The sequence below is a fragment of the Oncorhynchus kisutch genome, linkage group LG30 (genome assembly GCF_002021735.2).
Source record: "Oncorhynchus kisutch isolate 150728-3 linkage group LG30, Okis_V2, whole genome shotgun sequence".
NCBI classification, from domain to species: domain Eukaryota; kingdom Metazoa; phylum Chordata; class Actinopteri; order Salmoniformes; family Salmonidae; genus Oncorhynchus; species Oncorhynchus kisutch.
The window spans coordinates 48,049,019-48,069,816 of record NC_034203.2 but is presented as its reverse complement, the minus strand read 5'-3'; the positions used below and the strand labels follow the sequence as shown (position 1 = coordinate 48,069,816).

At 43.7% G+C, this 20,798-nt stretch overlaps 1 protein-coding gene across 2 annotated transcripts in view; it reads right to left on the bottom strand.

The window, feature by feature from the left end:
• Window positions 1-20,798, bottom strand: part of LOC109882230 (kinesin-associated protein 3) — a 78,519-nt gene that overhangs the window by 12,797 nt on the left and 44,924 nt on the right. For both annotated transcript variants that reach the window (XM_031809906.1, XM_031809907.1), the window contains exons 11-15: window positions 19,681-19,781; window positions 18,086-18,194; window positions 16,095-16,207; window positions 15,718-15,883; window positions 13,333-13,458 (exon numbers count right to left, since the gene is read on the bottom strand). In XM_031809906.1, the coding sequence (XP_031665766.1) occupies window positions 13,333-13,458; window positions 15,718-15,883; window positions 16,095-16,207; window positions 18,086-18,194; window positions 19,681-19,781 (615 nt within the window). The remainder of the gene's footprint in view (window positions 1-13,332; window positions 13,459-15,717; window positions 15,884-16,094; window positions 16,208-18,085; window positions 18,195-19,680; window positions 19,782-20,798) is intronic.

Sequence of the window (20,798 nt, the reverse complement as noted above, 5' to 3'; positions counted from 1 at the left end):
TCACACAGTTCCAACTCCATGGTCAAGTTCACTGATGACACGACAAACCTGGTTACCAACAATGACGAAACAGCTTACAGGCACTCTGATGGCGTCGTGCCAGGTAAACAACCTCTCTCTCGTTAACAAAACAAAGGAGCCGATTGTGGACTTCATGAGGAACCAGGCTGGACACGTCCCCATTCTCATCAACGGGGCCGCTGTGAAGACGGTCAATAACTTAAATTCCTTGGCAGACACATCCCAGAGAAGTTGAAATGGTCTAACCGCATGAACACTGTGGTGAAGAAGGCACAACTTCAACTTCAGGATGCTGAAGAAATCTGTCCCGTCCCCGAGGGCCCTCACAGTGTTCTACAGGAGCACTATCGAGAGCATTCTGTCAGGCTGCATCACAGTGTTCTACAGGAGCACCATCGAGAGCATTCTGTCAGGCTGCATCACAGTGTTCTGCAGGAGCACCATCGAGAGCATTCTGTCAGGCTGCATCACAGTGTTCTACAGGAGCACCATCGAGAGCATACTGTCGGGGTGCATCACAGTGTTCTACAGGAGCACCAGAGAGCATTCTGTCAGGCTGCATCACAGTGTTCTACAGGAGCACCATCGAGAGCATTCTGTCAGGCTGCATCACAGTGTTCTACAGGAGCACCATCGAGAGCATTCTGTCAGGCTGCATCAGTGTTCTACAGGAGCACCATCGAGAGCATTCTGTCAGGCTGCATCACAGTGTTCTGCAGGAGCACCATCGAGAGCATTCTGTCAGGCTGCATCACAGTGTTCTACAGGAGCACCATCGAGAGCATTCTGTCAGGCTGCATCACAGCCTGGTATGGCAAGTCCACCGCCACTGACTGCAAGGCACTACAGAGTGTGATATGTGCAGCTGAACGCACCGTTTGGTGCTCACTGCCTGCCCTACAGGACACCTACACCACCAGGTGTCTCAGGAAGGCCAAGAACATCATCATGGACTCCAGCCACCCGAACCACGCCCTGTTCTCCCCGGCTTCAATCACCCAGATGGGGGCAGTATGGGAGCATCATGGCAAAAACTGTAAGACTGGCCAATAGTTTCTACCCTCAGACCATCAGGCTGCTGAACAGCCACCACTAGACAGCTACCTGCTCCCCCTATGGACTGTACCCATGTGACTATTAAACACGGTACCCTGTACATGTGACTATTAAACACAGTACATGTGACTATTAAACACAGAACCCTGTACATGTGACTATTAAACACAGTACATGTGACTATTAAACACAGTACCCTGTACATGTGACTATTAAACACAGTACCCTGTACATGTGACTATTAAAACACACTACCCTGTACATGTGAGTATTAAACACTGTACCCTGTACATGTGACTATTAAACACAGTACCCTGTACATGTGACTATTAAACACAGTACATGTGACTATTAAACACAGTACATGTGAATATTAAACACAGTACATGTGACTATTAAACACAGTACATGTGACTATTAAACACAGTACATGTGACTATTAAACACAGTACATGTGACTATTAAACACAGTACATGTGACTATTAAACACAGTATCCTGTACATGTGACTATTAAACACAGTACCCTGTACATGTGACTATTAAACACAGTACCCTGTACATGTGACTATTAAACACAGTACCCTGTACATGTGCCTATTAAACACAGTACCCTGTAACCCTGTACATGTGACTATTAAACACAGTACATGTGACTATTAAACACAGTACATGTGACTATTAAACACAGTACATGTGACTATTAAACACAGTGCCCTGTACATGTGACTATTAAACACAGTACCCTGTACATGTGACTATTAAACACAGTACCCTGTACATGTGACTATTAAACACAGTACCCTGTACATGTGACTATTAAACACAGTACCCTGTACATGTGACTATTAAACACAGTACCCTGTACATGTGACTATTAAACACAGTACCCTGTACATGTGACTATTAAACACAGTACCCTGTACATGTGACTATTAAACACAGTACCCTGTACATGTGACTATTAAACACAGTACGCTGTACATGTGACTATTAAGCACAGTACATGTGACTATTAAACACAGTACATGTGACTATTAAGCACGGTACATGTGACTATTAAGCACAGTACATGTGACTATTAAACACAGTACATGTGACTATTAAACACAGTACCCTGTATTAAACACTGAGGGGTGCATGCTTAGTCCCTTCCTGTACTTCCTGTTCACCCATGCAACACGACTTCAACGCCATTATTAAGTTTGCTGATGCCGGTGGTAAGCCTGACCCCTGACGATGAGACGGCCTATAGAGAGGTCAGAGACCTGGTGGTAAGCCTGACCCCTGACGATGAGACGGCCTATAGAGAGGTCAGAGACCTGGTGGTAGGCCTGACCCCTGACGATGATGAGACGGCCTATAGAGAGGTCAGAGACCTGGTGGTAGGCCTGACCCCTGACGATGAGACGGCCTATAGAGAGGTCAGAGACCTGGTGGTAGGCATGACCCCTGACGATGATGAGACGGCCTATAGAGAGGTCAGAGACCTGGTGGTAGGCCTGACCCCTGACGATGAGACGGCCTATAGAGAGGTCAGAGACCTGGTGGTAGGCCTGACCCCTGACGATGATGAGACGGCCTATAGAGAGGTCAGAGACCTGGTGGTAGGCCAGACCCCTGACGATGAGACGGCCTATAGAGAGGTCAGAGACCTGGTGGTAGGCCTGACCCCTGACGATGATGAGACGGCCTATAGAGAGGAGGTAAGAGACCTGGTGGTAGGCCTGACCCCTGACGATGAGACGGCCTATAGAGAGGAGGTCAGAGACCTGGTGGTAGGCCTGACCCCTGACGATGATGAGATGGCCTATAGAGAGGAGGTCAGAGACCTGGTGGTAGGCCAGACCCCTGACGATGATGAGACGGCCTATAGAGAGGAGGTCTGAGACCTGGTGGTAGGCCAGACCCCTGACGATGATGAGACGGCCTATAGAGAGGAGGTCAGAGACCTGGTGGTAGGCCTGACCCCTGACGATGATGAGACTGCCTTTTGGGAGGAGGTCAGAGACCTGGTGGTAGGCCAGACCCCTGACGATGATGAGACGGCCTATAGAGAGGAGGTCAGAGACCTGGTGGTAGGCCTGACCCCTGACGATGATGAGACTGCCTTTTGGGAGGAGGTCAGAGACCTGGTGGTGGTGGCCCTGACCCCTGACGATGATGAGACGGCCTATAGAGAGGTCGTCAGAGACCTGGTGGTAGGCCTGACCCCTGACGATGATGAGACGGCCTATAGAGAGGAGGTCAGAGACCTGGTGGTAGGCCTGACCCCTGACGATGATGAGACGGCCTATAGGGAGGAGGTCAGAGACCTGGTGGTAGGCCTGACCCCTGACAATGATGAGACGGCCTATAGAGAGGAGGTCAGAGACCTGGTGGTGGGCCTGACCCCTGACGATGATGAGACGGCCTATAGGGAGGAGGTCAGAGATCTGGTGGTGGTGGGCCTGACCCCTGACGATGATGAGACGGCCTATACAGAGGAGGTCAGAGACCTGCTGGTAGGCCTGACCCCTGACGATGATGAGACGGCCTATAGGGAGGAGGTCAGAGACCTGGCAGCGTGGTGCCAGGAGAACATCTCTCTTAACGTGAGGAAGACAAAAGGAGCTGATGATGGACTACAGGAAACAGAGGGCCGAGCATGCCACCTGTTCACATCGACGGGTCTGTAGTGGAGCAGATCGAGAGCTTCAAATTCCTCTGTGTTCACGGTGCATTCAGAAAGTATTCAGACCCCTTGACTTTTTACACGTTTTGCTACGTGACAGCCGTATTCTAAAATGCATTAAATAGTCCCCGCCCCCCACCCATCTACACACAATACCCCATAGTGACATCACAATACCCCATAGTGACATCACAATACCCCATAGCGACATCACAATACCCCATAGTGACATCACAAAACCCCATAGTGACAAATCAAAAACAGGTTTTTAGACATTTTTGAAAATGTATTAAAAATAAAAAAATTAAATACTACATTTACATAAGTATTCAGACCCTTTACTCAGCACTTTCTTGAAGCACCTTTGGCAGCGAAAACAGTCTTGATAAGAGAGTCTGCTAAATGACTCACATTTAATGTGATGCATAGACTTCCATACAACAAGACATAAAGTGCAATAAGAAAGTATTCAGGCCCCATGACTTTTTCCCAAAAATGTTACGTTACCTTATACTAAAATGGATTTAATTGTTTCCCCCCTCATCAATCGACACACAATACCCCATAATGACATCACAATAACCCAGAATGACATTACAATAACCCATAATGACATCACAATACCCCATAATGACATCACAATACCCCATAATGACATCACAATACCCCATAATGACATCACAATAACCCATAAAGACATTACAATACCCCATAATGACATCACAATAACCCATAAAGACATCACAATACCCCATAATGACATCACAATAACCCATAAAGACATTACAATACCCCATAATGACATCACAATACCCCATAATGACATCACAATAACCCATAATGACATCACAATACCCCAGAATGACATCACAATACCCCAGAATGACATCACAATACCCCAGAATGACATCACAATACCCCAGAATGACATCACAATACCCCAGAATGACATCACAATACCCCAGAATGACATCACAATACCCCATAAGGACATTACAATACCCCAGAATGACATCACAATACCCCATAAGGACATTACAATACCCCAGAATGACATCACAATACCCCAGAATGACATCACAATACCCCATAAGGACATTACAATACCCCAGAATGACATCACAATACCCCATAAGGACATTACAATACCCCAGAATGACATCACAATACCCCATAAGGACAAAGCAAAAACAGGTTTTTAGAAATGTTTGCACATTTATTAAAAATACAAAACTGAAATATCACAAATATGACATAATTCAGACCCTTTACTCTGTACTTTGTTGAAGCATCTTTGGCAGCGATTACAGCCTCCAGTCTTCTTGGGTATGACGCTACAAGCTTGGCACACCTGTATTTGGGGAGTTTCTCCCATTCTTCTCTGCAGATCCTCTCAAGCTCTGTCAGGTTGGATGGGGAGCATCGGTGCACAGCTATTTTCAGGTCTCTCCAGAGATGTTCGATAGGGTTCAAGTCCGGGCTCTGGCTGGGCAACTCAAGGACATTCAGAGACTTGTTCCGAAGCCACTCCTCCACTGTCTTGGCTGTATGCTTAGGGTTGTTGTCCTGTTAGAAGGTGAACCTTCACCCCAGTCTAAGGTCCTGAGTGCTCTGGAGCGGGTTTTCATCAAGGATCTCTCTGTATTTTGCTCCATTCATCTTTCCCTCGATCCAGACTAGTCTCCCAGTCCCTGGCGCTGAAAAACATCCTCACAGCATGATGATGCCGCCACCATGCTTCACCATAAGGACCATGCCAGGTTTCTTTGGCTGGGCAGTCAGCTCTGGTTCCAAATTTCTTCCATTGAAGAATGATGGAGGCCACTGTGTTCTTGGGAATTTTTTCTTATTTAAATCAATTTTAGCTGTAAAGTAACAAAATGTGGAAAAAGTAATGGGGTCTGAATACTTTCCGAATGCACCGTAACTAAGGAATTATACCAGGCGGTATCAGAGGAAGGCCTTAAAAATAGTCAAAGACACCAGCCACCCAAGTCATAGACTGTTCTCTCTGCTACCGCACAGCAAGTGGCACCGATGCACCAAGTCTGACCCCCGTCAGACTGATAAACAGTTAGGTAATCCTTAGCTACCCGAACTATCTGCAATGACCCTTTGCACCAACTCTTTTGACTCATCACATACACAGCTGTTACTGTCTATTACCTATCCTTTATCCCTACCTACAGTATACTGCTGTTACTGTCTATTATCTATCCTTTACCCCTACCTACAGTATACTGCTGCTACTGTCTATTACCTATCCTTTATCCCTACCTACAGTATACTGTTACTATCTTATCTATCCTTTACCCCTACCCACAGTATACTGCTGTTACTGTCTATTACCTATCCTTTATCCCTACCTACAGTATACTGCTGTTACTGTCTATTATCTATCCTTTACCCCTACCTACAGTATACTGCTGTTACTGTCTATTATCTATCCTTTACCCCTACCTACAGTATACTGCTGTTACTGTCTATTATCTATCCTTTATCCCTACCTACAGTATACTGCTGTTACTGTCTATTATCTATCCTTTACCCCTACCTACAGTATACTGCTGTTACTGTCTATTATCTATCCTTAACCCCTACCTACAGTATACTGCGGTTACTGTAAATGATCTATCCTTTACCCCTACCTACAGTATACTGCTGTTACTGTCTATTATCTATCCTTTATCCCTACCTACAATATACTGCTGTTACTGTCTATTATCTATCCTTTACCCCTACCTACAGTATACTGCTGTTACTGTCTATTATCTATCCTTTACCCCTACCTACAGTATACTGCTGTTACTGTCTATTATCTATCCTTTACCCCTACCTACAGTATACTGCTGTTACTGTCTATTATCTATCCTTTACCCCTACCTACAGTATACTGCTGTTACTGTCTATTATCTATCCTTTACCTACAGTATACTGCTGTTACTGTCTATTATCTATCCTTTACCTACAGTATACTGCTGTTACTGTCTATTATCTATCCTTTACCTACAGTATACTGCTGTTACTGTCTATTATCTATCCTTTACCTACAGTATACTGCTGTTACTGTCTATTATCTATCCTTTACCTACAGTATACTGCTGTTACTGTCTATTATCTATCCTTTACCTACAGTATACTGCTGTTACTGTCTATTATCTATCCTTTACCTACAGTATACTGCTGTTACTGTCTATTATCTATCCTTTACCTACAGTATACTGCTGTTACTGTCTATTATCTATCCTTTACCTACAGTATACTGCTGTTACTGTCTATTATCTATCCTGTTGCCTAGTCACTTTATCCCTACCTATATGTACATACACTACATGACCAAAGGTATGTGGACAGCTGCTCGTCGAACATCATGAGCATTAATATGGAGTTGGTGCCTTACCATTCAGTAGTTCTATAATTGCAGAGAGGATGTCTTACCATTCAGTAGTTCAATAATAGCAGGGATGATGTCTGTCTTACAATTCAGTAGTTCTACAATAGCAGGGATGATGTCTGACGATTCAGTAGTTCTACAATAGCAGGGATGATGTCTGATGATTCAGTAGTTCTATAATAGCAGGGATGATGTCTGTCTTACAATTCAGTAGTTCTATAATAGCAGGGATGATGTCTTACAATTCAGTAGTTCTGTAATACAGGGATGATGTCTTACCATTCAGTAGTTCTATAATACAGGGATGAGGTCTTACAATTCAGTAGTTCTATAATAGCAGGGATGATGTCTTACCATTCAGTAGTTCTATGATAGCAGGTATAATGTCTTACCATTCAGTAGTTCTATAATAGCAGGGATGATGTTATCTTACCATTCAGTAGTTCTATAATAGCAGGTATAATGTCTTACCATTCAGTAGTTCTATAATAGCAGGGATGATGTTATCTTACCATTCAGTAGTTCTATAATAGCAGGTATAATGTCTTACCATTCAGTAGTTCTATAATAGCAGGGATGATGTCGTCTTACCATTCAGTAGTTCAATAATAGCAGGTATAATGTCTTACCATTCAGTAGTTCTATGATAGCAGGTATAATGTCTTACCATTCAGTAGTTCTATGATAGCAGGTATAATGTCTTACCATTCAGTAGTTCTATGATAGCAGGTATAATGTCTTACCATTCAGTAGTTCTATAATAGCAGGGATGATGTTATCTTACCATTCAGTAGTTCTATAATAGCAGGTATAATGTCTTACCATTCAGTAGTTCTATAATAGCAGGGATGATGTCGTCTTACCATTCAGTAGTTCAATAATAGCAGGTATAATGTCTTACCATTCAGTAGTTCTATGATAGCAGGTATAATGTCTTACCATTCAGTAGTTCTATGATAGCAGGTATAATGGCTTACCATTCAGTAGTTCTATGATAGCAGGTATAATGTCTTACCATTCAGTAGTTCTATGATAGCAGGTATAATGTCTTACCATTCAGTAGTTCTATGATAGCAGGTATAATGGCTTACCATTCAGTAGTTCTATGATAGCAGGTATAATGGCTTACCATTCAGTAGTTCTATGATAGCAGGGATGATGATGTCTGTCTTACCATTCAGTAGTTCTATGATAGCAGGTATAATATCTTACCATTCAGTAGTTCTATGATAGCAGGTATAATGTCTTACCATTCAGTAGTTCTATGATAGCAGGGATGATGTCGTCTTACCATTCAGTAGTTCTATGATAGCAGGGATGATGATGTCTGTCTTACCATTCAGTAGTTCTATAATAGCAGGTATAATGTCTTACCATTCAGTAGTTCTATGATAGCAGGGATGATGTCTGTCTTACCATTCAGTAGTTCTATGATAGCAGGTATAATGTCTTACCATTCAGTAGTTCTATGATAGCAGGGATGATCATCTTATCTACCAACATAGACAGGGCTCTAACTCCTCTAGCTCCACAATGAAATAGGGTGCAGGCCAGGCAGCAGGCTGTTAGCCAGCCTGCCAGCATAGTGGAGTCTGCCATTAGCACAGTCAGTGTAGTCAGCTCAGCTATCACCATTGAGACCGTGTCTGTGCCTCGACCTAGGTTGGGCAAAACTAAACATGGCTGTGTTCGCCTTAGCAATCTCACTAGGATAAAGACCACCTCCATTCCTGTCATTACTGAAAGAGATCATGATACCTCACATCTCAAAATAGGGCTACTTAATGTTAGATCCCTTACTTCAAAGGCAATTATAGTCAATGAACTAATCACTGATCATAATCTTGATGTGATTGGCCTGACTGAAACATGGCTTAAGCCTGATGAATTTACTGTTTTAAATGAGGCCTCACCTCCTGGCTACACTAGTGACCATATCCCCCGTGCATCCCGCAAAGGCGGAGATGTTGCTAACATTTACGATAGCAAATTTCAATTTACAAAACAAAAAATGACATTTTCGTCTTTTGAGCGTCTAGTCATGAAATCTATGCAGCCTACTCAATCACTTTTTATAGCTACTGTTTACAGGCCTCCTGGGCCATATACAGCGTTTCTCACTGAGTTCCCTGAATTCCTATCGGACCTTGTAGTCATAGCAGATAATATTCTAATCTTTGGTGACTTTAATATTCACACGGAAAAGTCCACAGACCCACTCCAAAAGGCTTTCGGGGCCATCATCGACTCAGTGGGTTTTGTCCAACATGTCTCTGGACCCACTCACTGTCACAGTCATACGCTGGACCTAGTTTTGTCCCATGGAATAAATGTGGTGGATCTTAATGTTTTTCCTCATAATCCTGGACTATCGGACCACCATTTTATTACGTTTGCAATTGCAACAAATAATCTGCTTAGACCTCAACCAAGGAACATCAAAAGTCGTGCTATAAATTCACAGACAACACAAAGATTCCTTGATGCCCTTCCAGACTCCCTCTGCCTACCCAAGGACGCCAGAGGACAAAAATCAGTTAACCACCTAACTGAGGATCTCAATCTAACCTTGCGCAATACCCTAGATGCAGTTGCACCCCTAAAAACGAAAAAAATGTCTCATAAGAAACTAGCTCCCTGGTACACAGAAAATACCCGAGCTCTGAAGCAAGCTTCCAGAAAATTGGAACGGAAATGGCGCCACACCAAACTGGAAGTCTTCCGACTAGCTTGGAAGGACGGTACCGTGCAGTACCGTAGAGCCCTTACTGCTGCTCGATCATCCTATTTTTCTAACTTAATTGAGGAAAATAAGAACAATCCGAAATTCCTTTTTAATACTGTCGCAAAGCTAACTAAAAAGCAGCATTCCCCAAGAGAGGATGACTTTCACTTTAGCAGTGATAAATTCATGAACTTCTTTGAGGAAAAGATTATGATTATTAGAAAGCAAATTACGGACTCCTCTTTAAACCTGCGTATTCCTCCAAACCTCAGTTGTCCTGAGTCTGCACAACTCTGCCAGGACCTAGGATCAAGAGAGACGCTCAAGTGTTTTAGTACTATATCTCTTGACACAATGATGAAAATAATCATGGCCTCTAAACCTTCAAGCTGCATACTGGACCCTATTCCAACTAAACTACTGAAAGAGCTGCTTCCTGTGCTTGGCCCTCCTATGTTGAACATAATAAACGGCTCTCTATCCACTGGATGTGTACCAAACTCACTAAAAGTGGCAGTAATAAAGCCTCTCTTGAAAAAGCCAAACCTTGACCGAGAAAATATAAAAAACTATCGGCCTATATCGAATCTTCCATTCCTCTCAAAAATTTTAGAGAAGGCTGTTGCGCAGCAACTCACTGCCTTCCTGAAGACAAACAATGTATACGAAATGCTTCAGTCTGGTTTTAGACCCCATCATAGCACTGAGACGGCACTTGTGAAGGTGGTAAATGACATTTTAATGGCATCGGACCGAGGCTCTGCATCTGTCCTCGTGCTCCTAGACCTTAGTGCTGCTTTTGATACCATCGATCACCACATTCTTTTGGAGAGATTGGAAACCCAAATTGGTCTACACGGACATGTTCTGGCCTGGTTTAGTACTTATCTGTCGGAAAGATATCAGTTTGTCTCTGTGAATGGTTTGTCCTCTGACAAATCAACTGTAAATTTCGGTGTTCCTCAAGGTTCTGTTTTAGGACCACTATTGTTTTCACTATATATTTTACCTCTTGGGGATGTTATTCGAAAACATAATGTAAACTTTCACTGCTATGCGGATGACACACAGCTGTACATTTCAATGAAACATGGTGAAGCCCCAAAATTGCCCTCGCTAGAAGCATGTGTTTCAGACATAAGGAAGTGGATGGCTGCAAACTTTCTACTATTAAACTCGGACAAAACAGAGATGCTTGTTCTAGGTCCCAAGAAACAAAGAGATCTTCTGTTGAATCTGACAATTAATCTTAATGGTTGTACAGTCGTCTCAAATAAAACTGTGAAGGACCTCGGCGTTACTTTGGACCCTGATCTCTCTTTTGAAGAACATATCAAGACCATTTCGAGGACAGCTTTTTTCCATCTACGTAACATTGCAAAAATCAGAAACTTTCTGTCCAAAAATTATGCAGAGCAATTAATCCATGCTTTTGTCACTTCTAGGTTAGACTACTGCAATGCTCTATTTTCCGGCTACCCGGATAAAGCACTAAATAAACTTCAGTTAGTGCTAAATACGGCTGCTAGAATCCTGACTAGAACCAAAAAATTTGATCATATTACTCCAGTGCTAGCCTCTCTACACTGGCTTCCTGTCAAAGCAAGGGCTGATTTCAAGGTTTTACTGCTAACCTACAAAGCATTACATGGGCTTGCTCCTACCTATCTCTCTGATTTGGTCCTGCCGTACATACCTAACCGTACCCTACGGTCACAAGACGCAGGCCTCCTAATTGTCCCTAGAATTTCTAAGCAAACAGCTGGAGGCAAGGCTTTCTCCTATAGAGCTCCATTTTTATGGAACGGTCTGCCTACCCATGTCAGAGACGCAAACTCGGTCTCAACCTTTAAGTCTTTACTGAAGACTCATCTCTTCAGTGGGTCATATGATTGAGTGTAGTCTGGCCCAGGGGTGGGAAGGTGAACGGAAAGGCTCTGGATCAACGAACCGCCCTTGCTGTCTCTGCCTGGCCGGTTCCCCTCTTTCCACTTGGATTCTCTGCCTCTAACCCTATTACAGGGGCTGAGTCACTGGCTTGCTGGGGCTCTCTCATGCCGTCCCTGGAGGGGGTGCGTCACCTGAGTGGGTTGATTCACTGTTGTGGTCATCCTGTCTGGGTTGGCGCCCCCCCCTTGGGTTGTGCCGTGGCGGAGATCTTTGTGGGCTATACTCAGCCTTGTCTCAGGATGGTAAGTTGGTGGTTGAAGATATCCCTCTAGTGGTGTGGGGGCTGTGCTTTGGCAAAGTGGGTGGGGTTATATCCTTCCTGTTTGGCCCTGTCCGGGGGTGTCCTCGGATGGGGCCACAGTGTCTCCTGACCCCTCCTGTCTCAGCCTCCAGTATTTATGCTGCAGTAGTTTATGTGTCGGGGGGCTGGGGTCAGTTTGTTATATCTGGAGTACTTCTCCTGTCCTATTCGGTGTCCTGTGTGAATCTAAGTGTGCGTTCTCTAATTCTCTCCTTCTCTCTTTCTTTCTCTCTCTCGGAGGACCTGAGCCCTAGGACCATGCCCCAGGACTACCTGACATGATGACTCCTTGCTGTCCCCAGTCCACCTGGCCATGCTGCTGTTCCAGTTTCAACTGACCTGAGCCCTAGGACCATGCCCCAGGACTACCTGACATGATGACTCCTTGCTGTCCCCAGTCCACCTGGCCATGCTGCTGCTCCAGTTTCAACTTCCACCTGACTGTGCTGCTGCTCCAGTTTCAACTGTTCTGCCTTATTATTATTCGACCATGCTGGTCATTTATGAACATTTGAACATCTTGGCCATGTTCTGTTATAATCTCCACCCGGCACAGCCAGAAGAGGACTGGCCACCCCACATAGCCTGGTTCCTCTCTAGGTTTCTTCCTAGGTATTGGCCTTTCTAGGGAGTTTTTCCTAGCCACCGTGCTTCTACACCTGCATTGCTTGCTGTTTGGGGTTTTAGGCTGGGTTTCTGTACAGCACTTTGAGATATCAGCTGATGTACGAAGGGCTATATAAATAAATTTGATTTGATTTGATTTGATGTCTGTCTTACCATTCAGTAGTTCTATGATAGCAGGTATAATGTCTTACCATTCAGTAGTTCTATGATAGCAGGGATGATGTCTTACCATTCAGCAGTACTATAATAGCAGGGATGATGTCGTCTTACCATTCAGTAGTTCTATAATAGCAGGTATAATGTCTTACCATTCAGTAGTTCTATAATAGCAGGTATAATGTCTTACCATTCAGTAGTTCTATGATAGCAGGGATGATGTCTGTCTTACCATTCAGTAGTTCTATAATAGCAGGTATAATGTCTTACCATTCAGCAGTACTATAATAGCAGGGATGATGTCGTCTTACCATTCAGTAGTTATATAATAGCAGGGATGATGTCTTACCATTCAGTGGTTCTATAATAGCAGGTATAATGTCTTACCATTCAGTAGTGCTATAATAGCAGGGATGATGTCTGTCTTACCGTTGAGTAGTTCTATGATAGCAGGGATGATGCCAGACTTGGCCAACATGGCGGCACAGCTGTCGTCCATGGACACCGTCCCGATCATGATCACCACCTCTAGTATCAGGTCATCCTCTGCAGAGCCTGATGACAACACACAGAGGGCAGGTGTCAGGTGTTAGAGAGCCTGATGACAACACACAGAGGTCAGGGGTCAGAGAACCTGATGATAACACACAGAGGTCAGGGGTCAGAGAGCCTGATGACAACACACAGAGGGCAGGTGTCAGGGGTTAGAGAGCCTAACGACAACACACAGAGGTCAGGGGTCAGAGAACCTGATGACAACACACAGAGTACAGGGGTCAGAGGGTACAAAAGGTGAACTCCTGTTCTTCTAGTTTTCATAACTACAGTTTCTTTAGAACACCTTTAGAACACCTTTAGAACACCTTTAGAACACCTCTGTATTCTCTCAGAAACTAAATCCACTCTTCTTCAGTGATGTAGTTACCTAGTTTGAGTCTCTTTCTATCAATTCAAATCAAATGAAAAGGGCTCTATTGGCACGGGAAACGTGTTTACATGGCCAAAGCAAGTGGGAAAACAACATTAAACCAACGTGAAAAGATACAAAGCAACATCAACAAAAACAACAATAAACCAACGTGAGAAGATACAAAGCAACATCAACAAAAACAACAATAAACCAACGTGAGAAGATACAAAGCAACATCAACAAAAACAACAATAAACCAACGTGAGAAGATACAAAGCAACATCAACAAAAACAACAATAAACCAACGTGAGAAGATACAAAGCAACATCAACAAAAACAACAATAAACCAACGTGAGAAGATACAAAGCAACATCAACAAAAACAACAATAAACCAACGTGAGAAGATACAAAGCAACATCAACAAAAACAACAATAAACCAACGTGAGAAGATACAAAGCAACATCAACAAAAACAACAATAAACCAACGTGAGAAGATACAAAGCAACATCAACAAAAACAACAATAAACCAACATGAGAAGATACAAAGCAACATCAACAAAAACAACAATAAACCAACGTGAGAAGATACAAAGCAACATCAACAAAAACAACAATAAACCAACGTGAGAAGATACAAAGCAACATCAACAAAAACAACAATAAACCAACGTGAGAAGATACAAAGCAACATCAACAAAAACAACAATAAACCAACGTGAGAAGATACAAAGCAACATCAACAAAAACAATGTAGAATCTAACGGTAAATATTGCACTCAAAAAGGCTTAAAAAAATGGACATTTCCAGAGTGATATAATCAGCTATGGACGGTGTTTTAGCAATGTAGTGGGGGAAGATAAATAAACAGGTAAATATAGCTGGTATTTATGTTGTTTGTTCTCCACTGGTAGGTTCCTGTTTTCATGGCAACGGGCCACAAATCTTGGCTGTGGTTAACAGATATGGGAGTTTATAAATGTTTGATTTGTTTTCAAATTCTTTGTGGTTCTGTGTGATCTGTGGCTATGAAAAGCCAACTGACATTTACTCCTAAGATACTGACCTGTTGCATCCTCTACAACTACTGTGATTATTATTATTTGACCCTGCTGGTCATCTATGAACGTTTGGACATCTTGAAGAACGATCTGGCCTTAATGGCCATGTTCTGTTATAATCTCCACCTGGCACAGCCAGAAGAGGACTGGCCACCCCACATAGCCTGGTTCCTCTCTAGGTTTCTTCCTAGGTTCTGGCCTTTCTAGGGAGTTTTTCCTAGCCACCGTGCTTCTACACCTGCATTGCTTGCTGTTTGGGTTTTTAGGATGGGTTTATGTAATGCACGTTGTGACATCAGCTGATGTAAGAAGGGCTTTATAAATACATTTGATTTGAGGGAATTATGCATTTCTAATGTGGTCATACATTTGGCAGGAGGTTAGGAAGTGCAGCTCAGTGTCCACCTCTTTTTGTGGGCAGTGGACACATATCCTGTCTTATCTCAAGAGCCAGATCTGCCAACGGCAGCCTCTCTCAATAGCAAGGCTATGCTCACTGAGTCTGTACATAGTTAAGGATGTTCTTAATTTTAGGTCAGTCACAGTGGTCAGGTATTCTGCCACTGTGTATTCTCTGTTTAGGGCCAAATAGCATTCTAGTTTTTTTGTTGATTCTTTCCAGTGTGTGAAATAGTTATCTATTTGGTTTCTCATAATTTGGTTGGGTCTAATTGTGTTGCTGTCCTGAGGCTTTGTGGGGTCTGTTTGTGTTTGTGAACAGAGCCCCAGAACCAGCTGGCTAAGGGTACTCTTCTCTAGGTTCATCTCTCTGTAGGTGAGGGCTTTGTGGTGGAATGAGTGGGCATCGCTTCCTCAGGGTGGTTATAGAATCCACTCACCTGGTTTGAGCCTATCTTTAAAGTAAGGTACCAGGTTGTACTCCTTCAGCACCAGTTCCCAGTCCAGATCAGCGATAGTGAGGTTAGCCAGGGTCCCCAGACACTCGATCACATACTCTTCGTTTTCATCAGGAGTGATCTGGGCTGCCAGGTCTCCTACATAGTCCTGGAGGAGACCATTCGGTTAGTAAGTCACTTAGCAACACGTCATTCATACAGTCTCTAAATATCTCTGCTGCCTCATGGCAACTGGATGCTTTTATATGGCTTCATTGCTGGGAGCTTCACAATGTGTTCTTCATTAGTCTTTTCAACCAATCCAGTCACAACATCTGCTTGATCAAGTCATTCAAATCCAACATGAATTTAGTACTAACGATGAAGAGGTGTTTGGGTGGTCCGTCGTGCTGAGAGATGTTTCGTATCATCTTCATAAGTAAAGGATCCTTCAGCTTCAGAGCTCTCTTCATCAACATCTTCAGACCATTACCTGAGGGAAGGGAATCAAGCATTCATGATTTATTCAACAGCATGTGAAATATTTATACAAATGAATTCATTTATGACACATGGAAGGTGACAATGAAGCGTCTTGGACATATTTCTATTGTTCTTAGATCACCAGACCATCTCTAATACATATGTGGTCTGTACCTTCACAGATGAGCTGTATAACTCACAGTGGTCCTCCCTATCTTCACAGATGAGCTGTATAACTCATAGTGGTCCTCCCTACCTTCACAGATGAGCTGTATAACTCATAGTGGTCCTCCCTACCTTCACCGATGAGCTGTATAACTCACAGTGGTCCTCCCTACCTTCACAGATGAGTTGTATAACTCAGTGGTCCTCCCTGTCTTCACAGATGAGCTGTATAACTGATAGTGGTCCTCCCTAGCTTCACAGATGTGCTGTATAACTCATAGGTGACCTCCCTACCTTCACAGATGAGCTGTATAACTCACAGTGGTCCTCCCTACCTTCACAGCTGAGCTGTATAACTCATAGGTGACCTCCCTACCTTCACAGATGAGCTGTATAACTGATAGTGGGCCTCCCTACCTTCACAGATGAGCTGTATAACTCATAGTGGGCCTCCCTACCTTCACAGATGAGCTGTATAACTGATAGTGGGCCTCCCTACCTTCACAGATGAGCTGTATAACTGATATTGGTCCTCCCTACCTTCACAGCTGAGCTGTATAACTCATAGTGGACCCCCCTACCTTCACAGATGAGCTGTATAACTTACAGTGGTCCTCCCTACCTTCACAGATGAGCTGTATAACTCACAGTGGTCCTCCCTATCTTCACAGATGAGCTGTATAACTCATAGTGGTCCTCCCTACCTTCACAGATGAGCTGTATAACTCATAGTGGTCCTCCCTACCTTCACCGATGAGCTGTATAACTCACAGTGGTCCTCCCTACCTTCACAGATGAGTTGTATAACTCAGTGGTCCTCCCTGTCTTCACAGATGAGCTGTATAACTGATAGTGGTCCTCCCTAGCTTCACAGATGTGCTGTATAACTCATAGGTGACCTCCCTACCTTCACAGATGAGCTGTATAACTCACAGTGGTCCTCCCTACCTTCACAGCTGAGCTGTATAACTCATAGGTGACCTCCCTACCTTCACAGATGAGCTGTATAACTGATAGTGGGCCTCCCTACCTTCACAGATGAGCTGTATAACTCATAGTGGGCCTCCCTACCTTCACAGATGAGCTGTATAACTGATAGTGGGCCTCCCTACCTTCACAGATGAGCTGTATAACTGATATTGGTCCTCCCTACCTTCACAGCTGAGCTGTATAACTCATAGTGGACCCCCCTACCTTCACAGATGAGCTGTATAACTTACAGTGGTCCTCCCTACCTTCACAGATGAGCTGTATAACTCACAGTGGTCCTCCCTATCTTCACAGATGAGCTGTATAACTCATAGTGGTCCTCCCTACCTTCACAGATGAGCTGTATAACTCAGTGGTCCTCCCTACCTTCACCGATGAGCTGTATAACTCACAGTGGTCCTCCCTACCTTCACAGATGAGTTGTATAACTCAGTGGTCCTCCCTGTCTTCACAGATGAGCTGTATAACTGATAGTGGTCCTCCCTAGCTTCACAGATGTGCTGTATAACTCATAGGTGACCTCCCTACCTTCACAGATGAGCTGTATAACTCACAGTGGTCCTCCCTACCTTCACAGCTGAGCTGTATAACTCATAGGTGACCTCCCTACCTTCACAGATGAGCTGTATAACTCACAGTGGTCCTCCCTACCTTCACAGCTGAGCTGTATAACTCATAGGTGACCTCCCTACCTTCACAGATGAGCTGTATAACTTACAGTGGTCTGCCCTACCTTCACAGATGAGCTGAGCGTTCTTCTTGTTAGCTGCCAGGTTGATACAGAAGGAGATGAGCTCAGCATCGATCCTCTCCTCACCGTGCTCAAACAACATCTTCATCAACTGGTGAGTCAGCACAGATGACTAAGTTAGCATGTTAGCAATAGATACACTGAACAAAAAATATAAACACAACATGTAAAGTGTTTCATGAGCTGAAATAAAAGACACCAGACATTTTCTTGACGCACAAAAAAGCTTATTTCTATCTAATTTGGTGCACAAATTAGTTTAAATCCCTGTTAGTGAGCATTTCTCCTTACCAAGATTACCAAGATAATCCATCCTCCTGACAGGTGTGGCATATCAAGAATCTGATTAAACAGCATGATCATTACACAGGTACACCTTGTGCCGGGGACAATAAAAGGCCACTTAAAAATAATAATAAATTAAAATCAACACCAGAAACCCTAGACCCACTCCAATTTGTATACCACCCCAAAAGATTCACAGATTATCTCTATTGTACTCCACACTGCCCTTTCCCACCAGGACAGAAAGAACACCTATGTGAGAATGCTATTAATTGACTACAGCTCAGCATTCAACACCATAGTGCCCTCAAAGCTCATCACTAAGCTAAGGACTCTGGGACTAATCACTTCCCTCTGCAACTGGATCATGGACTTCCTGACGGGCCTCCCCAGGTGGTAAGGGTAGGTAGCAACACATCCGCCACGCTGATCCTCAACACTGGGGCCCCTCAGGGTTGTGTACTTAGTCCCCTCCTGTACTCCCTGTTCACTCATGACTGCATGGCCAAGCACGACTCCAACGGCATCATTAAGTTTGCCGATGACACAACGGTGGTAGGCCTAATCACCGACAACGACGATACAGCCTATAAGGAGGTCAGAGAACTGGCAGTGTGGTGCCATGACAACAACCTCCCCCTTCATGTGAGCAAGACTAAGGAGCTGATTGTGGACTACAGGAAAAGGAGGGCCAAGCACGCCCCCATTCTCATCGACGGGGCTGCAGTGGAGCAGGTTGAGATCTTCAAGTTCCTTGGCGTCCACATCACCAACAAACTAACATTATACCTTCATTTCAACAAGGAACAGACTGAGACCAAGGCCTCTTTTACAGCTGGGCCCTACATATACATGTTTACACATACCGCACGGCAAGTGGTACCGGAGCGTCAAGCCTATGTCCAAGAGGCTTCTAAACAGCTTCTACCCCCAAGCCATAAGACTCCTGAACATCTCATCAAACGGCTACCAGACTATTTGCCTTGACCCCCCCTCCCCTTTACGCTGCTGCTACTCTCTGTTATTATCTAGTCACTTTAATAACTCTACCTAAGTACATATTGTCCATATTACCTCAATTACCTCGACCTACCAGTACCTCCTGTATATAGCCTCGCTATTCTTATTTCTCTTTAATTATTTTTGGGGGGTATTTTTCTTAAAACTGCATTGTTGGTTAAGCGCTTGCAAGTAAGCATTTCACTGTAAGGTTGTTGTATTGTTGTATTCGGCATATGTGACAAATAACACTGTTGTGGGTGCTGATCTAGGATCAGGTGTTGTACTGTTACCTGTGGGATGCAGTCGGTGTAGGCGAACATGGACTTGAACCTGTCATCAACACTGATGTGGTACAGGATACACATGGCCATCTGCTTGTGGTTCTCGTCACCTGACAGAAGGAACACATTACTACACATTAAACCAGCTCAAATCTGATACATTATCTGATACATTACAGCCAGATAGATTGATATGGTAGGTACGTCAGTAGAATGAGGAAGAGAGAACAGAGATAGAGAGAGGAAGAGAGAACAGAGAGAGAGAGAGAGGAAGAGAGAACAGAGATAGAGAGCAAGCGAGAGAGAAATTGAGAAACCTATCCAACCTAAAAACAAAGAGATCCAGAAAACCCGAGTCTACGCCTTCACTATGGTGAATCACTAAAACAATTCAGAAATACACTACGGAAAAAGAAGGAACAGCATGTCAGAAATCAGCTCAATGTAATTAAATTATCCATAGACTCTAACCACTTCTGGGAGAATTGGAACACACTAAAACAAACAACGAAACGAGTTGTCAACGAGTTGTCTATCCAAAACGGAGATGTATGGATAAACCACTTCTCCAATCTTTTCGGACATCTTTACTTTTTTGTCATTTAGCAGACGTTCTGATCCAGACCGACTTACAGGAGCAATTAGGGTTAAGTGCCTTGCTCAAGGGCACATCGGCAGACTTTTGGCTCTGAGATTTGAACCAACAATATTTTGGTTACTGGCCTAACGCTTTTAACTGCTAGGCTACCTGCCACCCTAACAACCAAGAACCAAGAGCAAAAACAGACTGTATACATGATCACTTACAAAACTTAGAATCAGCTATTAACTTCGAGGGTGGAATTTTGGATGAAAAGCGTGCCCAAATTCAACTGCCTGCTACTCAGCCATAAAGTATATAATTAGTAGATGTGGGTAGAAAACACTCTGAAGTTTCTAAAACTGTTTGAATGATGTCTGTGAGTATAACAGAACTCGTATGGCAGGCAAAAACCTGAGAAAAAATCCAACCAGGTAGTGGGAAATCTGAGGTTTGTAGTTGTTCAAGTCATCGAATGTACAGTGTCTATGGGGTCATATTGCACTTCCTAAGGCTTCTACTAGATGTCAACAGTCTTTAGAACCTT